Raw genomic sequence first — 21,861 nt, forward strand, 5'->3', positions numbered from 1 at the left:
AACAAGAGTACATCTCTACAGCCATGCCAGCGGCTCTGTGAAGCTGTTTGGCACAGAGATTCTGTGAGCTAAATGCTAATGTGAGCATTCTCACATGTTCACAGTGATGATGCTAACATGCTGATGTTTAGCCGGTACAATGTTTACCATGTTTACCATCTTAATTCAGCATGTTAGCAGGCTAAACACATAGTACATCTGAAGGAAATGGAATGTTATTAGTTTTGCAGGTATTTGGTCATAAACTAGTGGCAATCTATTCCATAGTTGTTGGGATAGGACCAAAGTGGTTGACCGATTAACCAAACTATCCAATCGACTTACCGTCATTGCCATCCATAGAGACATTCCGCTAGCATTGCTGAAAATTAATATTCGTTGCAACCCTGTCTCCCCCAGAAATAGCTGCTAGGTGACCCAGCATGAGATACATTTCTGTTAATCCCCAAATCCCCCAAGCTGAAGTCCCCATAGCTCTGAGACATAATGCCCAAATCTGTGCAGGACAAGAAGGGAATTGGCTTTTCCACTGTTGCTCCCACAGGATGGGAATGGGACACACAAGCAAATCTCACTGACCCACCCTGGGAAGTCTCCTATTACCATTATTTCACTGTCAGCCGCTGACCTCGTAGCTTACTCCATCAGGCCAAGAATGGGCTGTTCTGTTTGGAATAGATGGGGGGGGGGGTGTCCCACGTCCAGGATTAACACCTTCTCAACTTCAGCATTAATTACTTCAGTGTGTCATCACAGGGTAGATAGAGGGAGGGATTGTTGAAATGAGGCAATGGGGGAACACTCCTGCGAAAAGGCTTTGGGACTCTTTGTTTTCTCTGTGTGCCTCTCAGTCCCCTTTTCTCTGTCTGTCAGCCTGGCCTCTTGTCAATAAGAAAATCATAATGTTGTGGAAGTCAAATTGTAAACCCCCCTCTTTTCTTTCTGTATCTATTTGATTTTGCTTTGGACAAATTAGCAAATCTAAGAGACCCTGCTTTGTGCTGACATGCACCGCCCCTCACCTGACTAATGAACACTCCCGCTGGTTTGTGACATAATGTGAGGTCGTCTGTATTGACACAGAATGGTGGCCGGCTGGTAACAAATGATCTCGTATAAGCGTTTATTGGTAAGTTGAAATATGTTTCTGGAAATAAGGCGAGAAATAGGCAATGCAGTAGCAATGTTGTTTTTTTATTTGATCAGCGCTGCCTAGTTTTACAGTTTCATCAAAGTTTTTTTAACCTCCGTTATTGCAATACAGAGAACCACAGGTGCCCACTTTCTATTCTCAATCGTATTTCAGCCAAGCAGAGCACTAAAATATCTTTCTCAAAACATTTTAGGTGAGAAATAGGCAATACAGTAACCGTATTTGGATGTACAGTCTGTAGTCAGTCCTAGCGCCAGCAGAAAAACCTTCTACTGGCCTGTGAGTAGAGAGATCCAGGCACTGGTAAGAGGGAGGGAAGTGAACATAGTTCATTTACACATAATACCAACATTATTATGATAACAACTTGGTTGAATATTGGCAAGGCATCCCTGTAAGTAAAACGTTCAGACAGGAAATAATTGACTCTTCTGTGAGGAGTGACGCAGAAACATCATTTTATAAACTTGCCCCTCTACCAGCATCTCTGAATAAATCTGTAAAAACATGTTTGAATAGAGCTTTCAGAGTTTGTTTTTGAACATTTCTAGTGCCTCGAAATTACAGCTCTGGCCAGTGTCTTGTTAAATATAGTAGGGATGCTAGATTATGAAAATCGTTGAAAATCATTGTCACAATTATGTTGGTCAATATTGAAATCATTATATTTTACATGATTACTCATTGACTTTTAGAAACAAAATCAACAGTGAAAACACCTTGAACTGTGAAATTTCCCGTAATACTTTTCCCCTTTGAACTTTTTTCCTTATTAAGAACACAACACAAGACAAAATAGGAGTTTACTTACAAAACGTAATGTGCAAAATAATTGATTTTCTCGATTACGTTGTTTTTGTGATCCTTAGTAGCCAAAATCGCGATCAAAATTCGATTAATTTCACAGCCCTAGAATATACTGTAATTTCCATTTTATTGCTGGAGAACTAACAGAGTGTAAGCTAGCCAGTTAATTATGCTCCTCGAGATGAAATGCAGAGATGAAAAAAGCATAAGCTCTCAATGGAGAAAAGGAAGCCTATACATATGTTTCAATTGACTTATTTTGTCAACTAAAAGAGTCTTTTAGTTTCTTTAAGCAAGGCACTGAACACCAACTGCTCAGAGCGCCATCTGGCAGTGATGGGGCCTCATCATTCCAACATCTCTCAACAACAATAATTCATGTCTTGTGTGTGTGTGTGTGTGTGTGTGTGTGTGTGTGTGTGTGTGAGTGTGTGTGACAACAGAGGGGGGGGAAAACTGAATTTCTCTAAAATGGATTAATAAAGTATATCACATCAATTCATATGCAGCAAAGTACGTAGCTAGCACTTCAGAGAGCTACAGCTGTACTCGTTTTTTTTTGAACAATGCTGTATACTTTTGCATCTCTTTTATTAGTCTCAGAACATCATCATTAAAGATGAACTGTGTCAGCAGCAGAGGCTGTTTTACTGCAAAAAAGGATTCGTCAGAAACCTTTTAACAGGAGGAATTGTAAGTGCTCTCTTTGATGTTCTGGAAGGAGGAGTGTTTATTATGAAAGGAAACCAATGCCTTATTTTAGTGCTGAGTTTCACACTTTGGCAAGACTCACTGTAACAACTTGTAATATGGAAGACCCTAAGACAGTCCAAAAGACTATGTTGACATCTTTCTATTTCTCTGAGTGAGTAAATGCCAGGACAACCTCACAAGTATCACTGTTTAATTGTGAGTAGTTACATGACATTTTTACTTCAAGAAAGTACTCTATTAAGATAGTCATGAGCTGTATTGTGTTACAAAGCGGCCTCATTCACCATTCTCTTTGTTAAGGGCTCTTTATTTCCGTGGGCACAATGTAGGTGTAGCATCCGTTGCTGTATTTAGGTCAGTGTTTTTTTCATACAGAATCAGTAATTGGATGTGTATAGAAAGCTCCACTAAAGTGTTTGTCAAGCTCCTTTGTTCCACTTTGACCTTAAAAGATGAAAACATTTTAGCATTTTTAATTCTCAGATTTCTTGTTTAAGAAAATGTTGAACCTGGAGTGTCTGAGGCAGAAGTAAGAAAACACCAAAGACACTAAGATCTTCACTGAATCAGAGCACCCACTCTTGTAATTAATTTCCTTTTATTCCCCTCTCTCAGATTCCTGTCCCGTGTGTAAACCCTGTGACTGGGTGTGATGTGTAGACAAGCCTGGTCTAGTATGTTCACTAGTTGTATGAAATGTGCCATTGGATCTATAGATATTGTTATTGGTATAGTGTACTAATGTCTAATAGACCATTTTTGTTAACTAGTAATGATGCTGTTAATTTCATTTTGAAAGCCAGTCAAATATAAATAACTTTGAATTCACTTAAAGGAATAGTTTAACATTTTGGGAGAACAAATATAATATTTTAAATGTGAAATGCCTGCATTTATATACCGCTTTTATCCAATGCACTTTACAATTTGCCTCTCATTCACACATTTACACTCACACACAAAGATTGTAGAACTATTGTTTTCTAAGGTGCTCCTATTTTCTATTTATTTTATTTCATGTATTTGTGAACATGAAAAAAGAAAAAAAAAAGCCTTGAAAGAAAGAACAAACCTCTCCACACTGATAATAAAATCTATCTAATGTCCATGCAGTGGTTTCAGCTTGGCTCAATATGTGGCCATTTTATGATCAATTTGTATGATCTGGGCACTCCCAGAAATGATTCTGGGTTAGAGCCAGATTTCCATCGAATCCAATTGCAACAGTTGAACTCACCTCTGCTGTGTTACTTGTCAGCGTTTTTAAAGACATCTGTCCTTGTGTATGATCAGGGTACCTTCATCTTTTCTTTGCTGAAAGATGTTCCTCCAGTGAGTCACTGTTGGTCAAAATTCACCTTTTGAGTACATTCACAGATGCATCACCGGTAGTTAAAGGTCTGTTCATCGAAAATATCTGGAAAGTCACGTCTTCGGGGCCCTGTCGTGTTTCCTCGCTTTTATATTTAAGTTGAAGTTGAATGCTGTTGAGACTGTTGTGAAGCATCAACAGCCTCGGCCATTTCTCCTATAGTCTCCTCTATCTCTCTGCTTTTCACTCTCTCCTGTCCTTCTATTTTCAAGTGTCACCATCTATGATTAAATACTGTAGGTAATAAATGAAGAATATCTTCACATTAGAGCTGAAATGATAAGCTGATTAAACAATTAGTTGATTGACAGAAAATTAATCTGCATCAATTTTGATAATACAATATAGTAGAGGTTCTGGGTAAGATTTGTATACACTTTATTTAGCGGAGAATATCTCAACTGTTATAGACTAATAAGACCCCATTGAACAACGTGGGATGTGTCCCAAAATCTCTACCCGGGACGAAAGTCCTGAAAATGACCACAACAGGTGACACTATTCTCACACTACAGGTGAATGGGACTTTTTCTTCCCTTTATAGATATCCTGGTCTACCAGATTAATCTTCATATTAAGAGAAATACTTTTTGTATTACACTTTGTCTAAAAAATAAAATAAAATATGCAAATGAGGAAGTATCTCATGTAATATGCGTACATATAAATTCTTGAAGCTACAGATTTTCTGAGGTGATCACAATGTTTACAATGACCATGATTATAAGGTCATAGAATAGTGTAAGCAAGTGTGTCAGCTGCGAGTGCTACTCCATTCCCTCGGCTCAATTGCAAACACAAGGAAGCTGATGACAGGATGATGTTCCATGTGCAGGACGTTTTAAGTCACCGTACAGGATCTACATCACTGACACTGTCATCAGGTGACATAGATGTCTTTGTGTGCCTATTATACCACATAACAGTCATTTGGAGAAATCTTGGCCTCCAAGAGCTCTGGCTCACAGTGTCTCCCAGCACTACATGTGCTGACTGGGTGCGATACAACCAGCAAAATATCAACCAAATTTGCAGTTGTGAACACTGTCCGCAAACCAGATGACTCTTCTCTGATTCTCAATTTCAACTGTCCACAGCAGAGAGTGCGATACAAATGGCGGAAACATTCGTGGTCAAACGACCTGCGCATTGCTGCGTTCGATAGTATTGCCCTTAAGATGGATTTTGAGAGGACCGCTTGCCAGAGATGTTCACAAGTCATTTTTTGCAAGTCCAAGTCAAGTCTCAAGTCTTTGAGCTCGAGTCCAAGTCAAGTCTCAAGTCTTTGAGCTCGAGTTCAAGTCAAGTCTCAAGTCTTTTGCCATGAGTCCAAGTCAAGTCTCAAGTCTCTGGCCATCTGATCTGTCCCTAACACTGTATTGTTAAATCTTATGAATTCAAAGCATGTCCTGTAGCTGTCACATCATATGGATACAACTATAAAGATACAATTTGCATGTTCCCAGCATTATCACAACACTTTGCAATGGTTAGCTTGTTACCTGTGATGATATGTGCTAAATGTAATGTCTCTTTCACTCAAAAAAATGTCGAAGTGGAAATCAAGAGAAAAGTGGCAGCGCCACACCAGTTACAGAACAACATGCATCTCAGTGTCAGTCCAAATTACGCACAATAAGTAGTTTGAACTCACTGATGTAATGCCATTTATTTTCTAAGTGTTAGTACGCTCAGTGAAACTGAGTCCAGCGCGAGGGAGACCCGACTCAGAGGAGGAGAGGTTAGTGAGGCCAGCGTCTCCATGGCAGATGACAGTGCGCACGGATCCGCTGCGCCACACATGGATGAAATAGTAAATAGGGCTGCAGTAACAGAAATATGTGCAGAATTAAGACAGTCAAGACGGCCCAGTGTTTGGTGGACCGGGTACACCTTGTTCACTTAATAGTCTACAAATCATCCACGGGATCAATTACGCATCACCTGAGTTTGCCCACCCGACACAGCGTTTGTTCCTGGGGAGATGGATCCGTGCGTCCCGCCTCCTGTGCGCCATGGATTTCTTAGCCTCAGCGACTACTAACTCTAAAGATACTATTTGCCTGTTCCCAGCATTAGCACAACACTTTGTCTTTGAACATTTCTAGTGCCTCATTCATCATTTCTAATGTGCAACACGTTGCACATTATGGCAAAGGGAAGGGGACATACAGCTCGTCATACGTTTCCCCGTATATGCGCCAATAAAAGAAAATAGAAATACATTAATACATTTAGATTTAAAAAGCAATGATTGTATGAAAACAGGTTGTTGACGAGTCTCGAAGCTCGAGTCCGAGTCAAGTCTGAAGTCTTTTGGGTCGACTCGCAAGTCAAGTCTGAAGTCTTTTGGGTTGAGTCCGAGTCAAGTCTGAAGTCAGCTGTTAGTGCGACTCGAGTCCGAGTCTCAGACTCGAGTCCCCATCTCTGCCGCTTGCACCTCAACTACATGTAAAAATAAATGGATTCATTTATTTACATTATCTTTTAGTTTAGTAATACACAGCTTGAATTAGTACATCTACTTACATTTACGTAAAAAAAAAATGTAAACGTGGCTCATTGGCCATAATTCTTACTTTAAAAATGAAGGCACTCAAATACTGGCATATTGTCAATAAGAAAAAAATAATAATCAGTAATGCTCCATCATAATACTGTCCTGTTGATCATTTCTGATGTGCAGCTTGCGCTCATTTATACAAGGCAGACACAACGGACTGATTAAAATGCGCCAGACCGTGACGCCAAGGGTCTATGTGACGAGTTGGGAATGAGAACAGGTTATGCACATATGAAGGCACATTGTATTGTTGTAGCACTTTGACCAAATGCTTTAATCCTGTGTATTCTCTACGCCATTTGTTTATATTGTTAGCTGTGTCACTTCCCTGCTAAGTAAAGTGAACATCAGCCCCTGTTTGAATTTGCATTACCTACCGGATAGTTAGTAATACAGTTAATGCTTGAGGTGGAATCCTAATACAGCAGAAAAGAATCACCCTTGTTAGATCATCAAAATGGAGTTAGTTTTAAAAGAGATCTGGTTTTTGAGGCTATTTAAAAAGAGATTGGGGGAAATATGTTTTTGGCTGCCAAACAGAGTTGTATTTTTTAGATTTATGACCCGCAGCTGATTTTCCCTTGTGTCCAATATGGGGATACAACTGTGGTTAGCTTAGCAATCAAGATACTCTCCAGAAAACATATGGGATTAACCCAGTTTTAGTTTGAATTTCAAAGGGGGTGCTACAATGTTTTTTTTGGAAACCAACAATCTAACAAGTGTACCCGCTTCACGCTGCGAGTATGCAAAAGTGAGAAAGTAGGCAGAATTTGAAATTTTCTTTCAAGCTCACCTTTGTATTTTCAGATACTGTAACTATTTCCACTGCTTTTCACAGGAACAAACACATGTAACACCATGAATGCCTTTGAGGAAAGATTGTCCAAAAGTGTGCAATTCATTGTGTCTCGCCCGCTATGGCGGCAGGCTTTTCGCACGAAAATATGATATTCAGAACAACTATAAACACTTTGCCCTCTGATGTGATCTGATGTTCTACAAACCAATTCTTTTTTAGCATACTCCTGCTTTAGTGTCCTCTCTGCATTGGTATAGTTTAATTAACATAAACTCATTCAGTATTTGAGAGATCGAAATTAATTGCGAGGGACATCAGTGGAAGTGTGAAGTCTTTTATTAACAAGATGTCTGCTTGACTTTCCCTTTATAGCTCCTTTTTATTGGCACTCTAGCCACAGCCTGTGGTCTCAGTCATGCTGCTCCGTCTGTCTAACATGGTTTTCATGCACCACTAAAACCAACAAACTACAATCAGCACGTTTAAATACCCCATTAAATATAGGAGGTCCCTTTTATTCCCTTGTTAGCTTATTACGCACTATGGATAAATGGAGAGTCTGGGTCGGAGAGTACAGGGCAACTGCTGTCACAGACTATTTGAAGTTATAAGAAATGCAGTTGTGGTGGCGCAGGACTCTCTGAATTCCGTCTGCAAAGAAAAGAAACGTCAGACTTTTAAGAGACAGAGTGCTTATAAAAGAAGACATCTCCAGCCGGGAGGAGAGAGGGAGGAAGAGTAAACAAAATATGTAAGACTGTAGTATCGCTGCTCAGTGTGCTACTGAACTCTTGTTGTACTCTGTGTGACTCTACATATGCAATGCAGACAAGCCAAAGCTTTACGTGTGTATCTCAAGGGATTAAGGAATAGGCCTAGACCTAAGACATACAGTAAATAGAGACACAGCACGCTCTTTCAGTCTTCCTTTGGTGATAGCAGGAGTATAAAACCTCAAACAACCTCTCCACTCCCCTTTAACACTCCCTCTCTACTTCATCTCTACAGCTCCTCTCTGGGTTTGTAACATTTATTGGGCTTCACAGGAAGCCTGCTGGGCCTGCTACAATTCAGACATGCTCAGTAGGACCGTAGGGACAGCCTCTGTTGTCTGTGGGAGAAGAGGGAGGAGAGCTTGAGAGACACACTGAGAGAGCAGAGGGAATTGTGACTGATTTCCACATTCTGCTTGAAGCCACTGATCCGGTTTATTATATTTCATCCTATGCTATACATCCCATTTTATTTGCCTCCCAAATGAGCAGTCTTTTAATCGCTAAGTAGCATAATTGGCTTCTAACTTTGTTAATTTCACTTCAGTAGGAGTTTAAAAAAGGTGTAAAATTATATATTAAAGAGAGAAAACAGGAGGAAACAAAGAAAAGCAGTGCTAGTGCAGTGCTAGTTTCTGTCCTTATATCAAGTGAAAGAGGAAAAGATAAATAAGAAGTGGAAAGGACAATTTCATCCTGCCCGTATTTTTTTTTAAACTCCATTCCTATCTGGAGATATCGTAAAGGCTGAGTTCCTCATAAACTGTGTGAGAGCATCTTTTATTGATGCTCTGTCTGTGGCACTGGTCCGATTGCAGAGGCCCTTTGGGGGACAGCACATTTCCTCACAGGAACACAAGTGAGCTTTTACTCTTTCTCAGTAGCGCGGCCCTTAGTAAAGCTGTGCTATGTGGCTGAGGCTTCCCTGCCGTTGCAGTGCTTTTTTTCTGAGCTTGAATTAGGCTGTTGAGGAAATTACATAGCAGTTTTAACCTCTATCGCTGACCCCTTTGTCTGCATGCCAGTTTAACAAAAACTACTGTATAAGCATCTGTTATAGTGTAGTTCCATGTTTAATATCTGTTCTGATGTTCTTTCTACAGGAAGTAGTCCAGACAAGGCTAAACAGCGAGGGGAAGCAACCGATCCAGAACGCTATGAGACCACAGTACCGCTGCTGCTGAAGGGCAAGGAGCGAAGACCTTTCTCCCAGCTCACGGCCGGGGTAAATACTCACAAGGCCACCAAGCAGCACTAGCTTATTGCTAATTAGCTTGCTCAGATGCCAGCCTAGCTGATGCTAGTGTGCTTTCAAGGGCTCAGCCAATACAGATGTCTGGCTTTTTGTTTGACAGAACCACAGTATATGACTTCTTCCCCTGTTGCCTCTTTCCCCACTTGCTTGATTTTCTTTAGTAGAAAGTCCCTTCCTTAGCTCTGTTTATCCTCTGTCGGTTCCCTGTTGTGGTTTCTCTCCTCGCTAGCTCCCTCTCCTTTGTTTGTTGAATATGAGTTCACCCCGTAGGCAATACATACTGTAAAATTATTCCTTTCAACAGTTTTACTAGTCAGCAGTGCACAAACCTGAATCTGTGAGAAAGGTTCAACAGCTTGAAGCAGCCTTGTAACACCTTGTAGATTTTGTCATTTCTTTCCTGCAGCATAAGATAAATGCTAGATTAAAAGATGCATACATACATTCTGTATGTACAGTCAAATCAGCCTTCACTGGACTCTGTGTTCTCAGGCAGGGAAAATCAGTCTGTTCCACCTACGGTAGTACAGCTGGAAAAAAGCAAATGTTTGAAATTCGGCATCCCCCACCACAACTTAAGGAAACTTATACAGAGGAGGGAAATGCGTAGGTGTTGAGAACTCCCTGAGCAATCAAACATTTTTTCATGGTGCAGGGTAGTCACCATCTGAGAGAGTTGTTTTTTTTCCAGCCTTATGCTCCTCTCTCAGAGTCAGTCGGTAGAGAGGGGCAGTGAAGTTAATTACATGAATTGTAACACACGTCACATTGGCATAAAGGAAAATGCTGCTTTTAGCTTTATGGAATTAATTATGCATCACATTTTCATGTTTAACCACCAGCTACTGCTGACGTAAAACATTTTTGCTGAGGAGATGCAGTGGTTTTACAGTAGGCTATCTACAAGCTGACCCTTTCCAAATTAAACTGACTTCTAGGGCAGCTGGTGATTGTCTTAGCAGAGATTGCACTAAGACTTAAACCTCCCTGGATTACAGATTGATATAGCCGCTCCTTGTGCCAATAGAAGGTTATGAAGCAGTCGTAAAGTATTGCAGAGTCATTACTTACAGTGACTCTCCACACAGACACATACATACTTGCAGCCACACTTACACACAAACATCGACACACTGGCTCGCAGACAGAGCTGCAGAACAACTGGCAAAGAATTAGCCTGCAGGCATCGGTCAGCAGACCTGAGAAATGTCACTGTGAGAGAGGACAGAGTCTGAGATATCAACCGATGATACAAAAATCTATGTCTGTTCCTCACTGTGTGCATGTCTGGCAGTTTTTGTCTCTCTGCTAGCTAGGATACATTAATCCTTTTTTTTAATGTTCATGTCTGTTCTTTCTTTCATGCTGTAAAAATGGTCTGGGGCCTCAGGCATGAATACACTTTGCCGCTGTCCAGCTGCAAGGGAACTTCTTCATTCTCATAATTAACTGTTTTCTTTAAAGCATTAAATCATCTTAGAGCTGTTTTGTTGTTTGATTTAGGATCAAATCTCAAACTGACATATAACATTGTGAGTGAAATCTCCTACATCACTTTCATGTCATGGGTTTTTGCAGCCATATATCAGTAGCATTGAAATATTCACATAGTATGGCCATTACAGATGCTCCTGCACTGAAATACAGTTTTTCTGCCAAAGAAACTTCACACCAATATTGAGATGCCTGATGAATACTGGACTCATGTTCTAGGTTAAATAAGAAGTGCTGTCCATATCCAGTATTTAGCATCATTTTTGCAGATAATGTCCTCTTCGGTACCAACAATTTACAACAGAAAAGTGCAATTTCATCAGCTTTTTTTCCATCATTTCATTAGCAACCGTAATCTGATTTCATGCTGTGCACAGCATAAGTAGTTTTCCACACAACAGCAGGGCACCGTAAATATGGTCACCTTGCTGAGGATTTGAAGGTGTGCAGACTGTCATCTGAAACTCTTCATGTAACAGCTCACTGTAGCTGCTCCTTCTCTTGTAAAAATGAAATATGATCTGCTATCAAAACATACCAAAAATGAGTGTAAAAGCATCTTTGATGAACGATCGCTGTAAAGAGAGTAAACCATAAACAGTGAGGCTGCTTTCAATTAGTTAAAATGAACATGCATATTTGCATTGCTTCCTGTGAATCACTTGTGTATAGGTAGGCAGTTTGAATGGTGGACTAACAGTGAAAACTACTACATAGAAAGTTTAAATTAAATACACTGATTAGCTATTGCAGAAATGTCGACCATATACAGTATAGCAATGAAAATTGGACTTAATTTCATGAAAATCGTAACAATTATAATTTACTTACTTAGACAGTATGAATAGAAAACTGAAGTTTGAAGCTTGGGTAAATTAAAACTAGTCCAATGTACCTACTTTTGGGTCATGCACAGACTTGGGAAATGTAGGATGTGGAACCTTTCTTCCTGTTCCTCTAGCACTATTGTGCCTTGCCACATCCTGCCTTGTATACAGCCTGTGTGTCAAACTAAAAGGTGAAGCTTCACACAAATGCTGATCCACAGGCAGGATGGGTGAGATCCGGGCGCCACCTTAACACTCCCGTCATCTTTTTGTGTTTCAGAGTTATCCTCCGTCACTCCAGCTGCTGGTACGTGCAGAAGGTGAACAGTTGATCCTGTTGCTGGAAAAAAATGAGTGAGTTTTCCTCTGATTTATTTAAGTTCTCTTTCCATACTAGCACCAGGACAGTTGACACTAGATTTTTCATATGTTAATCAAACACAGAGCCAATAGATAAACCCACACTCACAGGTATGGCTGGCTGGAGTTATATATGCAAGAGGAGGATAAGTTGTATGGGTCTGGACTACGATATCTTGTATTTAAGGAGGGAGAAAAAAAAATATGTCCCCTAGTGATTGGACTCTTTTATGGTTCAGTGTCTCTGAAGAACCGAGAGATGAAAGCTGATAAAGAATAAGGAAGAGGAGATCTCTAAGGACCTGCTTGTTCTCCTCTGCTTTGCTTTCCCTTTCCTCTCATCACTCCACTCCCTTCCAGACTGCAGAAAATAACACAGTGAACTGTGAAACAAGGGGTGGGAATCATTTGGAGTTCATAAATATGTAGATACACAAACATTCTCACACACAAACCGTTTCATATAAAGAGGAAATATTGCTGTAAAGCCAGAATAAATAGTGCCAGGTTACATATTCGGGGACATTTAAAATCGTACAAGAATGATGGCATCACTGTCTCTGGTCTTGTTCCTGCCAAAGTTTCTTATTCAGAGAGGGTGGAAAAATATTTTACCCTGCTGCTTTGGAATACAGATATTGACACTGGAATAATGGACTTTGTTTATTACTGGTCAGACCTCTATCATTAATAACACGAGCAAAAACAAATCGGACTGCTGAGATTTTTTGGCTGCTTCCCCTTTTCAAACTGCAGAACCTTAGTGGGAATTGGGAAATTAAATGAACGTTGTTGACTTCTAGAAGTGAAATTACTGATTTCTTTCTCTCGTTTTCATCCAACGTATAACAGCCAACAACTCTGAAATATTGCAAATCTGAAACCACTATTAGAAAGATTTAAAAAGGCTATTTCAATAAGCTTTCTATTATTTTAGCAGATAATAACTTGATAAACACCCCTCCCACCGCTTAACTGTATTTCCCCTCAACAAAAGATCGAGGTACCCTGCCATGCCTCTCTAGCACATTTCCAATTTCTTGCCAAACAAACTAAAAATAATCCTATAAATATATTGTCCTTTTCCAGAAATGCCATACTCCCTTGCAAAACTCTGTCCCGACTGAACCTTCCATTCCCCGCTCTCCATTTGACCTCTAGTGACCTCAGCATCAGCTGTGAGTCATCCGTCACCATCCTGAGGCCCGGGAGCATGCTGCCATTCCCATCCGGCCTGTCTGTCTGTCAGGCCAGATGTGTCCTCTGATATCGCGTCACCAGTTCAGCCAACTCAGAGCAGGTGTTCTCTGACCTCTATGTGGTTCAGTTTTGTCGAGACTGTGACAATTCAGTCTGGGGCAGAAGGAAAGATGAGGGCGCATAAAAGGAAAATGCCAACGAGCTAGCTATGCCTTGACATTTTTCTGAATAATTTACAGTAATGTTTTCCAAGCTGGCAACAGTCAGTCCTGCTCGGTTATGCATTTTTCATACATTCAACATATGCACATTGCACAGTCCAAGTATTGTTACAGTAGTTGAACCAATCTGGTGTTGCTGAGATATGCTTGACTTTTGACAATTGCTCAGCATTAATAAAAATGGTTCCTTGTAGTGTTTGAATCACAGTTTAACTGCCTTTAGCAGATAACACTCTCTACTGTCCTGCTTTTACAGACGTGAACAGACAGTTGCCTTGTTCATGGATTCACAGCAGTGTGTCGCTGCAGTTTATGGCGGTGCACTGCTGCAGAATGGAAATAGGGGAAACGCAATGGATATTTGGTGTTATTTTTGGAATACAATTATCAATTATAGGGGAAACACTGCTATTTTGATCCATTAAAGAATGTCTTGATTGGATACTGAACTTCATCATTAGTATGGGATGTATCTACAGCCACAACAAAATCTCATTGTATATGAAGAAATATGTTGAATATTTTAATTAAAACTTAAACCTCTTAGACAGTAACTACTCATTGTCACAAAGGCATTTGAATAGCGAAGCAGTGTTCAGACCCTCAAAACCTTAATAAAAAACTTATTTTCAGTTCTAGTCCAGATCATGAAATTTCTGAAAGGACATTAACAGGAAAAATGATAAAATGATGTCCAACACAGCTTCAATTTAATGTAATGGTCCAAAATAGCATGGACCATTAGAATAGTTTGAGTACTTAACTCAGTGTAAGCATGGTATTTATTTGATGAATCAGGTGAGGAACATAAAACCAATACAGTATGGAAGTAAGTAAACTTTAATGCTGCTTAAGGAGAACTGTGGTGAAAACATTGAAGGTTTAGAAGTAAAAAATAATTGCAGAATCAAGGAAAAGAAACAAACAACCATTAAGTTGTAGGAGCTCTGAATGCAAAGACCTCAAGATTTTAGTAAGTGGTGCCTCTTTGTGCTGAGTTATGGCAGTTTTTTTCATCCTTTTTTGCTTGAATCTGCTGAGCCTGTGCAGTTTGCTCATTTGGCACCGCTGCAGAGCACACCTGCTCCAATGCCAGTGTGAAATGATCTCAGTCCTCACCAATATAAACACGCTACCAGATCCAATTATAAACTGCTGTTTGTTAGCCACTTGGCCCTGTCCCAGAAAAACTTGGCGACAGCAAGACCAGTACAGCTCTACTGAGGAGAGAAATCAGTGGGGGTCTGCTGCGTGTGTGAGGGGAGTATTTCCCTAGGTAGCAATCATACAGCAAGACGTGTGTTTAAGAGAGCCAGAGTTTCTTTGTTTTTGTACCGCTTATAAATAAACACATACGCTTGGATTTGATTTGATTCTTCTGGTTGGTAGAGACGACTTCTTTTGTGTCCTTGCCGGTCACTGTAAAATATAGTATAGGCAGTGAATTTTGTTTTACAAGTTATCACCAAAAGTGTATCACAGTTGTCAAGAAGAAGAGCCCTGCAAACCTCAGTTAAAAAATGTTCCTGTTTGTTCAGATTAAATGTTCTTTTGCAGTCTTTGTTGGTTTTTGTCAGCTCTGTTCTTGAGCAGCACATTGGTACGTGATTTTGTCCCACATGCTAGTTAATTTCAAATTGGTAGCCTAACATGTTTAAAAAGAAGAACATGTTTCAAAAGTTTTCCCATTACTCTTGTCATGTTTTTGTAGTTTTTCTAACGTAAGGGCAATAGAAATGGCCATGTCATACAATACATACATACATACAATATTTAAGGCTTGGCGTGTTGTACAGTGCAACCAGAGCTGGACAGACATGCAGACTTGTGCCAGCAGCAGCTGCTTTGATGTATAACATTGATCAATGGCACAGTTGGCCAGCTTCAAATGATTAATGGTGGCCTTATGGGACATTCCACATTAGTCTTGATTAAAGACTTCAATAGCACTGTCTGGGGGACCAAGGTGCTCGTACGTGAGTGCGTGTGTGAGAGAAAGAAAAAAGTATCAAAGATGTACATCTTGGCCCACTTACTGAAGTTTTCTACATTTAATATCATAATTGCTCATTCTTAGGCCCAGTATTGTTTGAAATAGTTCAATACTAGTGCTGATTTTTTACCACTATGGCTACAATTGACAATTATGGGATAGAGGTAAATACTATAAAATTATTTAGTTTCACAAGTATAGCCACCATAAGCTACTGGCCATATCAGCCTAATTAAGGCTATAGTAAAACCTCTAACTGCATTGAATTAAGCAACAGGGTGTTTTATTGCTCATTAGTTTAACTTTTAATTTGTAAGAGGAAGAATGTGTTACTTCTTCTTTCAAAAGTAATAGTGTCTTGCTTTAACAAAAGAAGCCAAAGTACTCAAATGTTGTCTAAAAACAAACAATTCAATAATGGCCAAAACTTTGAGCAAAACCAGAAACTATCTGAACAAGCAAGATTATAAATCTGATCAAACACTTGATGCTTGCTTTAGGTCAGTTTTCAGTTCTCTGTGCTATGGATGCATTGTAGTCAGTACCAAAAAGCATCTATTCTATAGAGAATACAGTAACATTGAAATGCAAACTCAGCTCTTGAGAAAATAAATACATGAACAGAAACACTTCTATTAACGTTCTAATATTCTAACTGTGTTGGATGTAGTTTACTCTAAGGCATGCACGATATATATTGTCATTGTGATTCACTTCAATCCTTTTCCAAGAATGCTGTTTTTATTAAAATACATTTTTCAGCTTTTCTTTTTAAACTGGATGTGTTCATAGTCTAACTAGCTCGTTACACAAGACCATGCGTTTCCTAGTGAGAACATTTCCTTTCATTCTTCTGTGGCCGGAAAGAAAAGAGGAAAAAGCCCCTTGTGAAACACATGGCCACATCTAAAAAACATCATTAGTTTTTGACAGAAAAAAAAAATCCCCATCCTCAATGTGCACTCTATTTAAATAACACAGCTGACAATGCGATGATCTCTCTCAATAGGTGGTACCACAGAGAATGTATAATATCACCCAGTCAATTCAATGATGAGGAACTCAGACCAAACACAGAGAGATCCCAGGTTACCTTTTTCTGGCTGTCAACCTGATGCCTTATCGGGGTTGTAAAAGGAACTTTTATGCGTGTAAATAGTCAGTAATGATGGCTTTCCATGCAGTCTATATAAAGCCGTGCTGACGTAATGACCTGCATGAGGTCAGGAAATAGATAGATGCTGGATGTTGAGCAGCAGCAAACTTCACGAGGAACACTTTGACAGTCTACTTTTTCTTCTTCCGCCCCTCGCACCAACTCTTCCATCACTCCCACTTTCTCTGTTCCCACATGTCTGTGATCAGGTTGTTGTGATGATCTCTTCCTGTGACATGTCTCTCTCTGTCTATATCCAGGTTTTCTACCCCCCTTATATATTGCTGTCTCCCCATATCCCTTCCTCCCACGCTCTCCACATGCATGCTTGTGTTTTCACTGAGCAGCTTCTGTCACCATGCAACCTGAGACCCTGTCAAAGCCACCAGTGGAGAACGTTGGACCTCAGGCTGCTGTTTGGTGCCAACACATGTGTACTCAGACTTTGGTGCCAAGTCTCTGTGTGACTTTACTTTGGATGCCAAGGCGTTTTGTTCTGCCTGTCACAATCAATTCAAACATTATTACAAGGTTAAACACCAGTCACCTTCATGCAAGGGGTTTCTATTAGCTGTGTCACTGCACTTTGCTTCATTGTATATGCCAAATACTCTATGATTTCCTGGTATGATACAGTATAGCAGAGAAAACTGATGTCCAGTCTACTTTATATCTGTGCACATATTTGAATGCACTGCAAGAACATAATGCTACCTAGGGCGGTTGGCTTAGCTTAGCACAAAGACTGGAAATAAAGGAAAACAGCTAGCCTGGCTATGTCTACAAATAACAAAATCTGCCTACCAGCACATTATCATTAATTAACAGGTTATCTTGTTTGTTTTATCCATATATATATATGTAAACATTTGCCGTTTTGCAAGGGGTTATGTGCTAGTCTATTACTTGGCTGCAACAAGTAACTTTCTGGAGTCTCTATGGTGCCAACGCAGACAGCTCCAGTAACAACAAAAAAAAACACAGGGCAACATTCTGCATTGGCCAAATAAATATATATGCAATACATACACACATTCCTGGTTAGATTACATTGTAGCATGAACAGCATATTTTCCACTGTTGACTGAAAATTGATTTTTGCAGCTGTATTTTTTTCCAGAGGTATAAAATCCTTTTCTCGTAGTGTTATACACCTCTGTGTGGTGTTTGAGTATCTGATAAGCCTTTAAAGTCATTGATCTATCATTTAAATCGACCTTATCTGAATAATATTTAATTGGAATTTTGGTACCCGAAATATAAAGTGTCAGTATCAGGTTGAAAAACAAAATACATTGACAGTTAGACCTTCTCTTTTCACTTGTGCACGTGTGCAGTGACAACTATCCTAAAATGCACATCTTGTCTAGAAAGATGAGATCTGGAACACACGATTATAGTAAGAGTTTACACACATCCTGTCTGTTTAAATATTGATCCGATTGTGAATTTCACCTCTTTTTCCCCTGATGACATTGTAGTTGTAGTTTTTGTTAGGCTTAGAGCACACACTAATCACATTTTGCCTCCTGCCATCTTTAATTAGTTGGTCAAAGAGTTTGTGGATAATGCAGAGCGCCCTTGGGGAAAGTTGCCAAGTCTTGAGAGAGAGAGAGAGAGAGAGAGAAAAAGAGAGAGAGAGAGAGAAGTCTTAGACGTTGCTTGGAGAAAAGATTAGAGTGGTAGTTTTTTGACCGGTGGGCTCAGAGCCAAGCATCGGAGACAAGCTAGCTCTAAGGCTCTCCCTATCTTAGGTTCACTTTTCCTCTTTGCTTCTCTCCTTCCCTAAAAGTGTGATTGATTTTCCAGACCCAGTGATCTCTAGGAAAGATAAGTGTTAAGCCAGTTTTTTTGACCAAACGATCACATACTCACAGAAAATCACATACTCTACTTCTGACCTGTAATAAAGCATCTGCATGATGTTATTCACATAATTATGTGATTATGTAGCTTTAATCAACTTGTTTATTAGAATATGTTTATTACAAGACATTACAACTACCTACAACATTAGTTGGAGTGCAACAGATAAAGTCAAGAATTTTAAGGTATAATAAGCCAAAATGATGTATGTGTTCCAGTTATTGTCATAATTTTGCATTTAATTAAACGGTTAAATACATTAAATCACTAATGCAGTGTGTCAGCGTATCATCTATTTGTTCACTGCTCCATACATATTTTTAGGGCCCTCAGCAGTACAGAGGATGGTGAGGGTGTTGTCAAAGCACTTTGCCAATATAGTGAAGTTGTGGTTCTCTCTCTCTCTCTCTCTCTCTCTCTCTCTCTCTCTCTCTCTCTCTCTCTCTCTCTCTCTCTCTCTCTCTCTCTCTCTCTCTCTCTCTCTCTCTCTCTCTCTCTCTCTCTCTGTATGTTCAATTCTCATTCATGCGAGGGAACATTGAGTGGAACATCTCCCAATTTAACTGCTTTTAACCTGGTTTTAACCTTGTATTTACTGTACAGAGAGTGGGCCTGTCAAGGTGCTAGCTAGCAGAACAATCAGGATCCTGTGAGCACAAGCAGTTTTCTGTTTCCTTTCTGAGCACTTAACAGAGAGCAAAAGCCTCCAAATGAGAGCACAGATGTGATGCATTTGCAGCCTTGTTCACAAACTCCTTAAAAAGGCTGCAGCCCGTTTATAATTTTAAATTAGACTGTGATATACTCAGTATGGTGTCAGACGAGTGAACTATTGCCTTGGTGTAGGTGAGCTGAAATCTGCGTTGGAGTTTTTTAATGACATTAGAGAGTACAGTGCCCGTTCAAAATGTGCCGGTTTGGAACGGGCCGATTGCTTGGCCTGTGGTATTGCTGCTTGTAGAATTCTCTAGAACCATTGTACCCCAAAATTACTTACAAAATGACCCCAAACCACTTAATATGCAACTCCACTGTATAGCCTACTACTGACTTACAGTGCACTTACATCAACAACACATTGTACTACTACATTTACCTGACAGAATGTGGCAGATTCAGAATTTAATCACAAAATATCACAATTAAAATGTGGAGTAATCAGACATTTGCCTCATGGACTCATGGCAGTGCGCTACCCATCCGGCCCGTAATGAGAGCCAATCAGCAACAAGCTGAGTTAATCAACCACCAGAACCGGACCGAGTTTTCAAAATCACCTACTACATACTGCAGATGACTACAGTATGCAGTACCTACTGCATACTGCGTTCATCAGTAGTATGCAGTATGAAACAGTTAAATTGTTTTATTCTCCAGTATGCTAGGCCAGGCTGAGCCTTTGAACAAGCTCTTAAAGCACTGGGCAAAAAAAGAACTCACACCACTATTGCAAATAAAAAATATAACTTATTGAGCTCTGAAACTTAATTTCTTACATCTTTATTTATGTGAAATAAGCAAATAAAACAAACCCTTATTATGAACTGAAATATTAAATCTAATGTATATACATGTTATAATTTATTTACAAGACTGGTATCTCTCTGCCCTGTCAGACGCTGCTCTCCCTGGCATGTGCCTGCTCCGCGGCCGGTGTGCGAGTGACAGCCTGGTCAGCAAGCTTGTTACATTGGGCCCTCAATTTCTTGTAGAGCTTTATAACTTCGAAAAACCACAGGTTCCAGTTAATCTTATAGTGGATATGTGTGTTGTTTTATTTAAACAAACGACCGGGGAAATAAACGCCGCTTGTCCGGGAGTCTCCTGAGAGCGCTCCAGCCAGCTCACAGCGGGGTCTGTGAAGGTGGACAGGCCGACCGGCAAGCCAGGCACCCGCAGGCTGTCATGTCAGACTGTGGAGCTTCTGAACTCTGACAACGTCGCACCAAATTTGCAATTAGCCTTACATTTTCGTAAAATGGCCCATATATGAGCTCTACATAGTTGATTTCTCACATAAAAAGTGTCAGAAGTGAATTGAGTGATGAAATAGCAGACGAACAATGTAAAAAGTTTCCAGTTGTTTGTCACAATGGCAATCCGCGATTGTTGTGATCGTTGTGGCTCTTTGCATTGTGGGTAGGCGAGTAGGCGAGATAGACTGGTCTGTACAGAGCGTGTCAACAGCCTGCTGCGTGCTTTTTTTTTTTTAATGTCAATTTCTTCCTCAACCTTTATTGTTTGGCCGTTTAGTTTTATTCATATATATATATATATATATATATATATATATATATATATATATATATAATATCCAATATCCAATGCTGTCCAAATTGCTCCAAATGCTCCAAAATCCAAACCCCAAGTTCATAAGGTACCCAGGAAACACACACACACACACACACACATACACACATACAGAGGCGTCCCAATTTATGAGCTAGATAGTGTGGGGCTACAGATATTGATGGTGCATAATATTCCTATTTAACCTCAGCATCATTTATCTGCATCAGCAGGAAACTGAAGAAGAAAAAAAAACCAAAGAATGTGGTAGATGAGAAATTACATTACACTCACTCTAAATAGATTTATTAAGATAATAAAATGCATGTGTTAACTGTACATAATAATGCAGTTCCATGCATTTGCCTATGACAGGATTAGAGTACAATTTGTTATCAAATTACAGTTCCAAGGCCAGGGAATCAGCCAGCAGTAGGGCTGCAACTAACGTTTTTTGTTGTTGTTGATTAATCTGTTGATTATTTTCTTGATTAATAGATTAGTTGTTTGGTCTAATAAATGTCAGGAAATGGTGAAAAGGTCCAAGAGAACGTCCTCAAATGTCTTGTTTAGTCCACAACTCAAATATATTCCGTTTAATGACAGAGGAGTAAGGAAACTAGACAATATTCACATTTAAAGTGGCCATATTATGCTCATTTTCAGGTTGATAATTGTATTTTGAGGTTGTACCACAATAGGTTTACATGGTTTAATTTTCAAAAAACACCATATTTTTGTTGTGCTGCACATTGCTGCAGCTCCTCTTTTCACCCTGTGTTCAGGTCTCTGTTTTAGCTACAGAGTGAGACCTCACAACTTCTGTAGCATCTTTGTTGACAGTCGCACATGCGCGGTAGCTAGGTAAGATCACATCATCTAGCTAGCTGTTTGTTTCTCCAACTTCGGCCTGTACAAGGCAGGTTTAGCCGGGAGACTTCTTCTAAACGAGGGCGCACTTCCAACTTTGCGTGGAATACCTGCAGAATAGGGACATGTAAGTATTTCTTTTGTAG

General features: G+C 39.8%; 1 protein-coding gene across 4 annotated transcripts in view; it reads left to right on the forward strand.

Moving 5' to 3' along the window:
• The window catches only part of adam12 (ADAM metallopeptidase domain 12), a 91,092-nt gene that overhangs the window by 7,209 nt on the left and 62,022 nt on the right, over positions 1-21,861 (forward strand). For all 4 annotated transcript variants that reach the window (XR_004106316.2, XM_035992120.1, XM_031307513.2 and 1 more), the window contains 2 exons: positions 9,288-9,409; positions 12,041-12,114. Coding sequence is in view for 3 of the 4 variants with exons in the window: in XM_035992120.1 (XP_035848013.1) it covers positions 9,288-9,409; positions 12,041-12,114 (196 nt within the window). In the remaining variant the exon portion in view is untranslated. The remainder of the gene's footprint in view (positions 1-9,287; positions 9,410-12,040; positions 12,115-21,861) is intronic.

Source organism: Sander lucioperca, chromosome 15 (genome assembly GCF_008315115.2).
Source record: "Sander lucioperca isolate FBNREF2018 chromosome 15, SLUC_FBN_1.2, whole genome shotgun sequence".
Taxonomy (NCBI): domain Eukaryota; kingdom Metazoa; phylum Chordata; class Actinopteri; order Perciformes; family Percidae; genus Sander; species Sander lucioperca.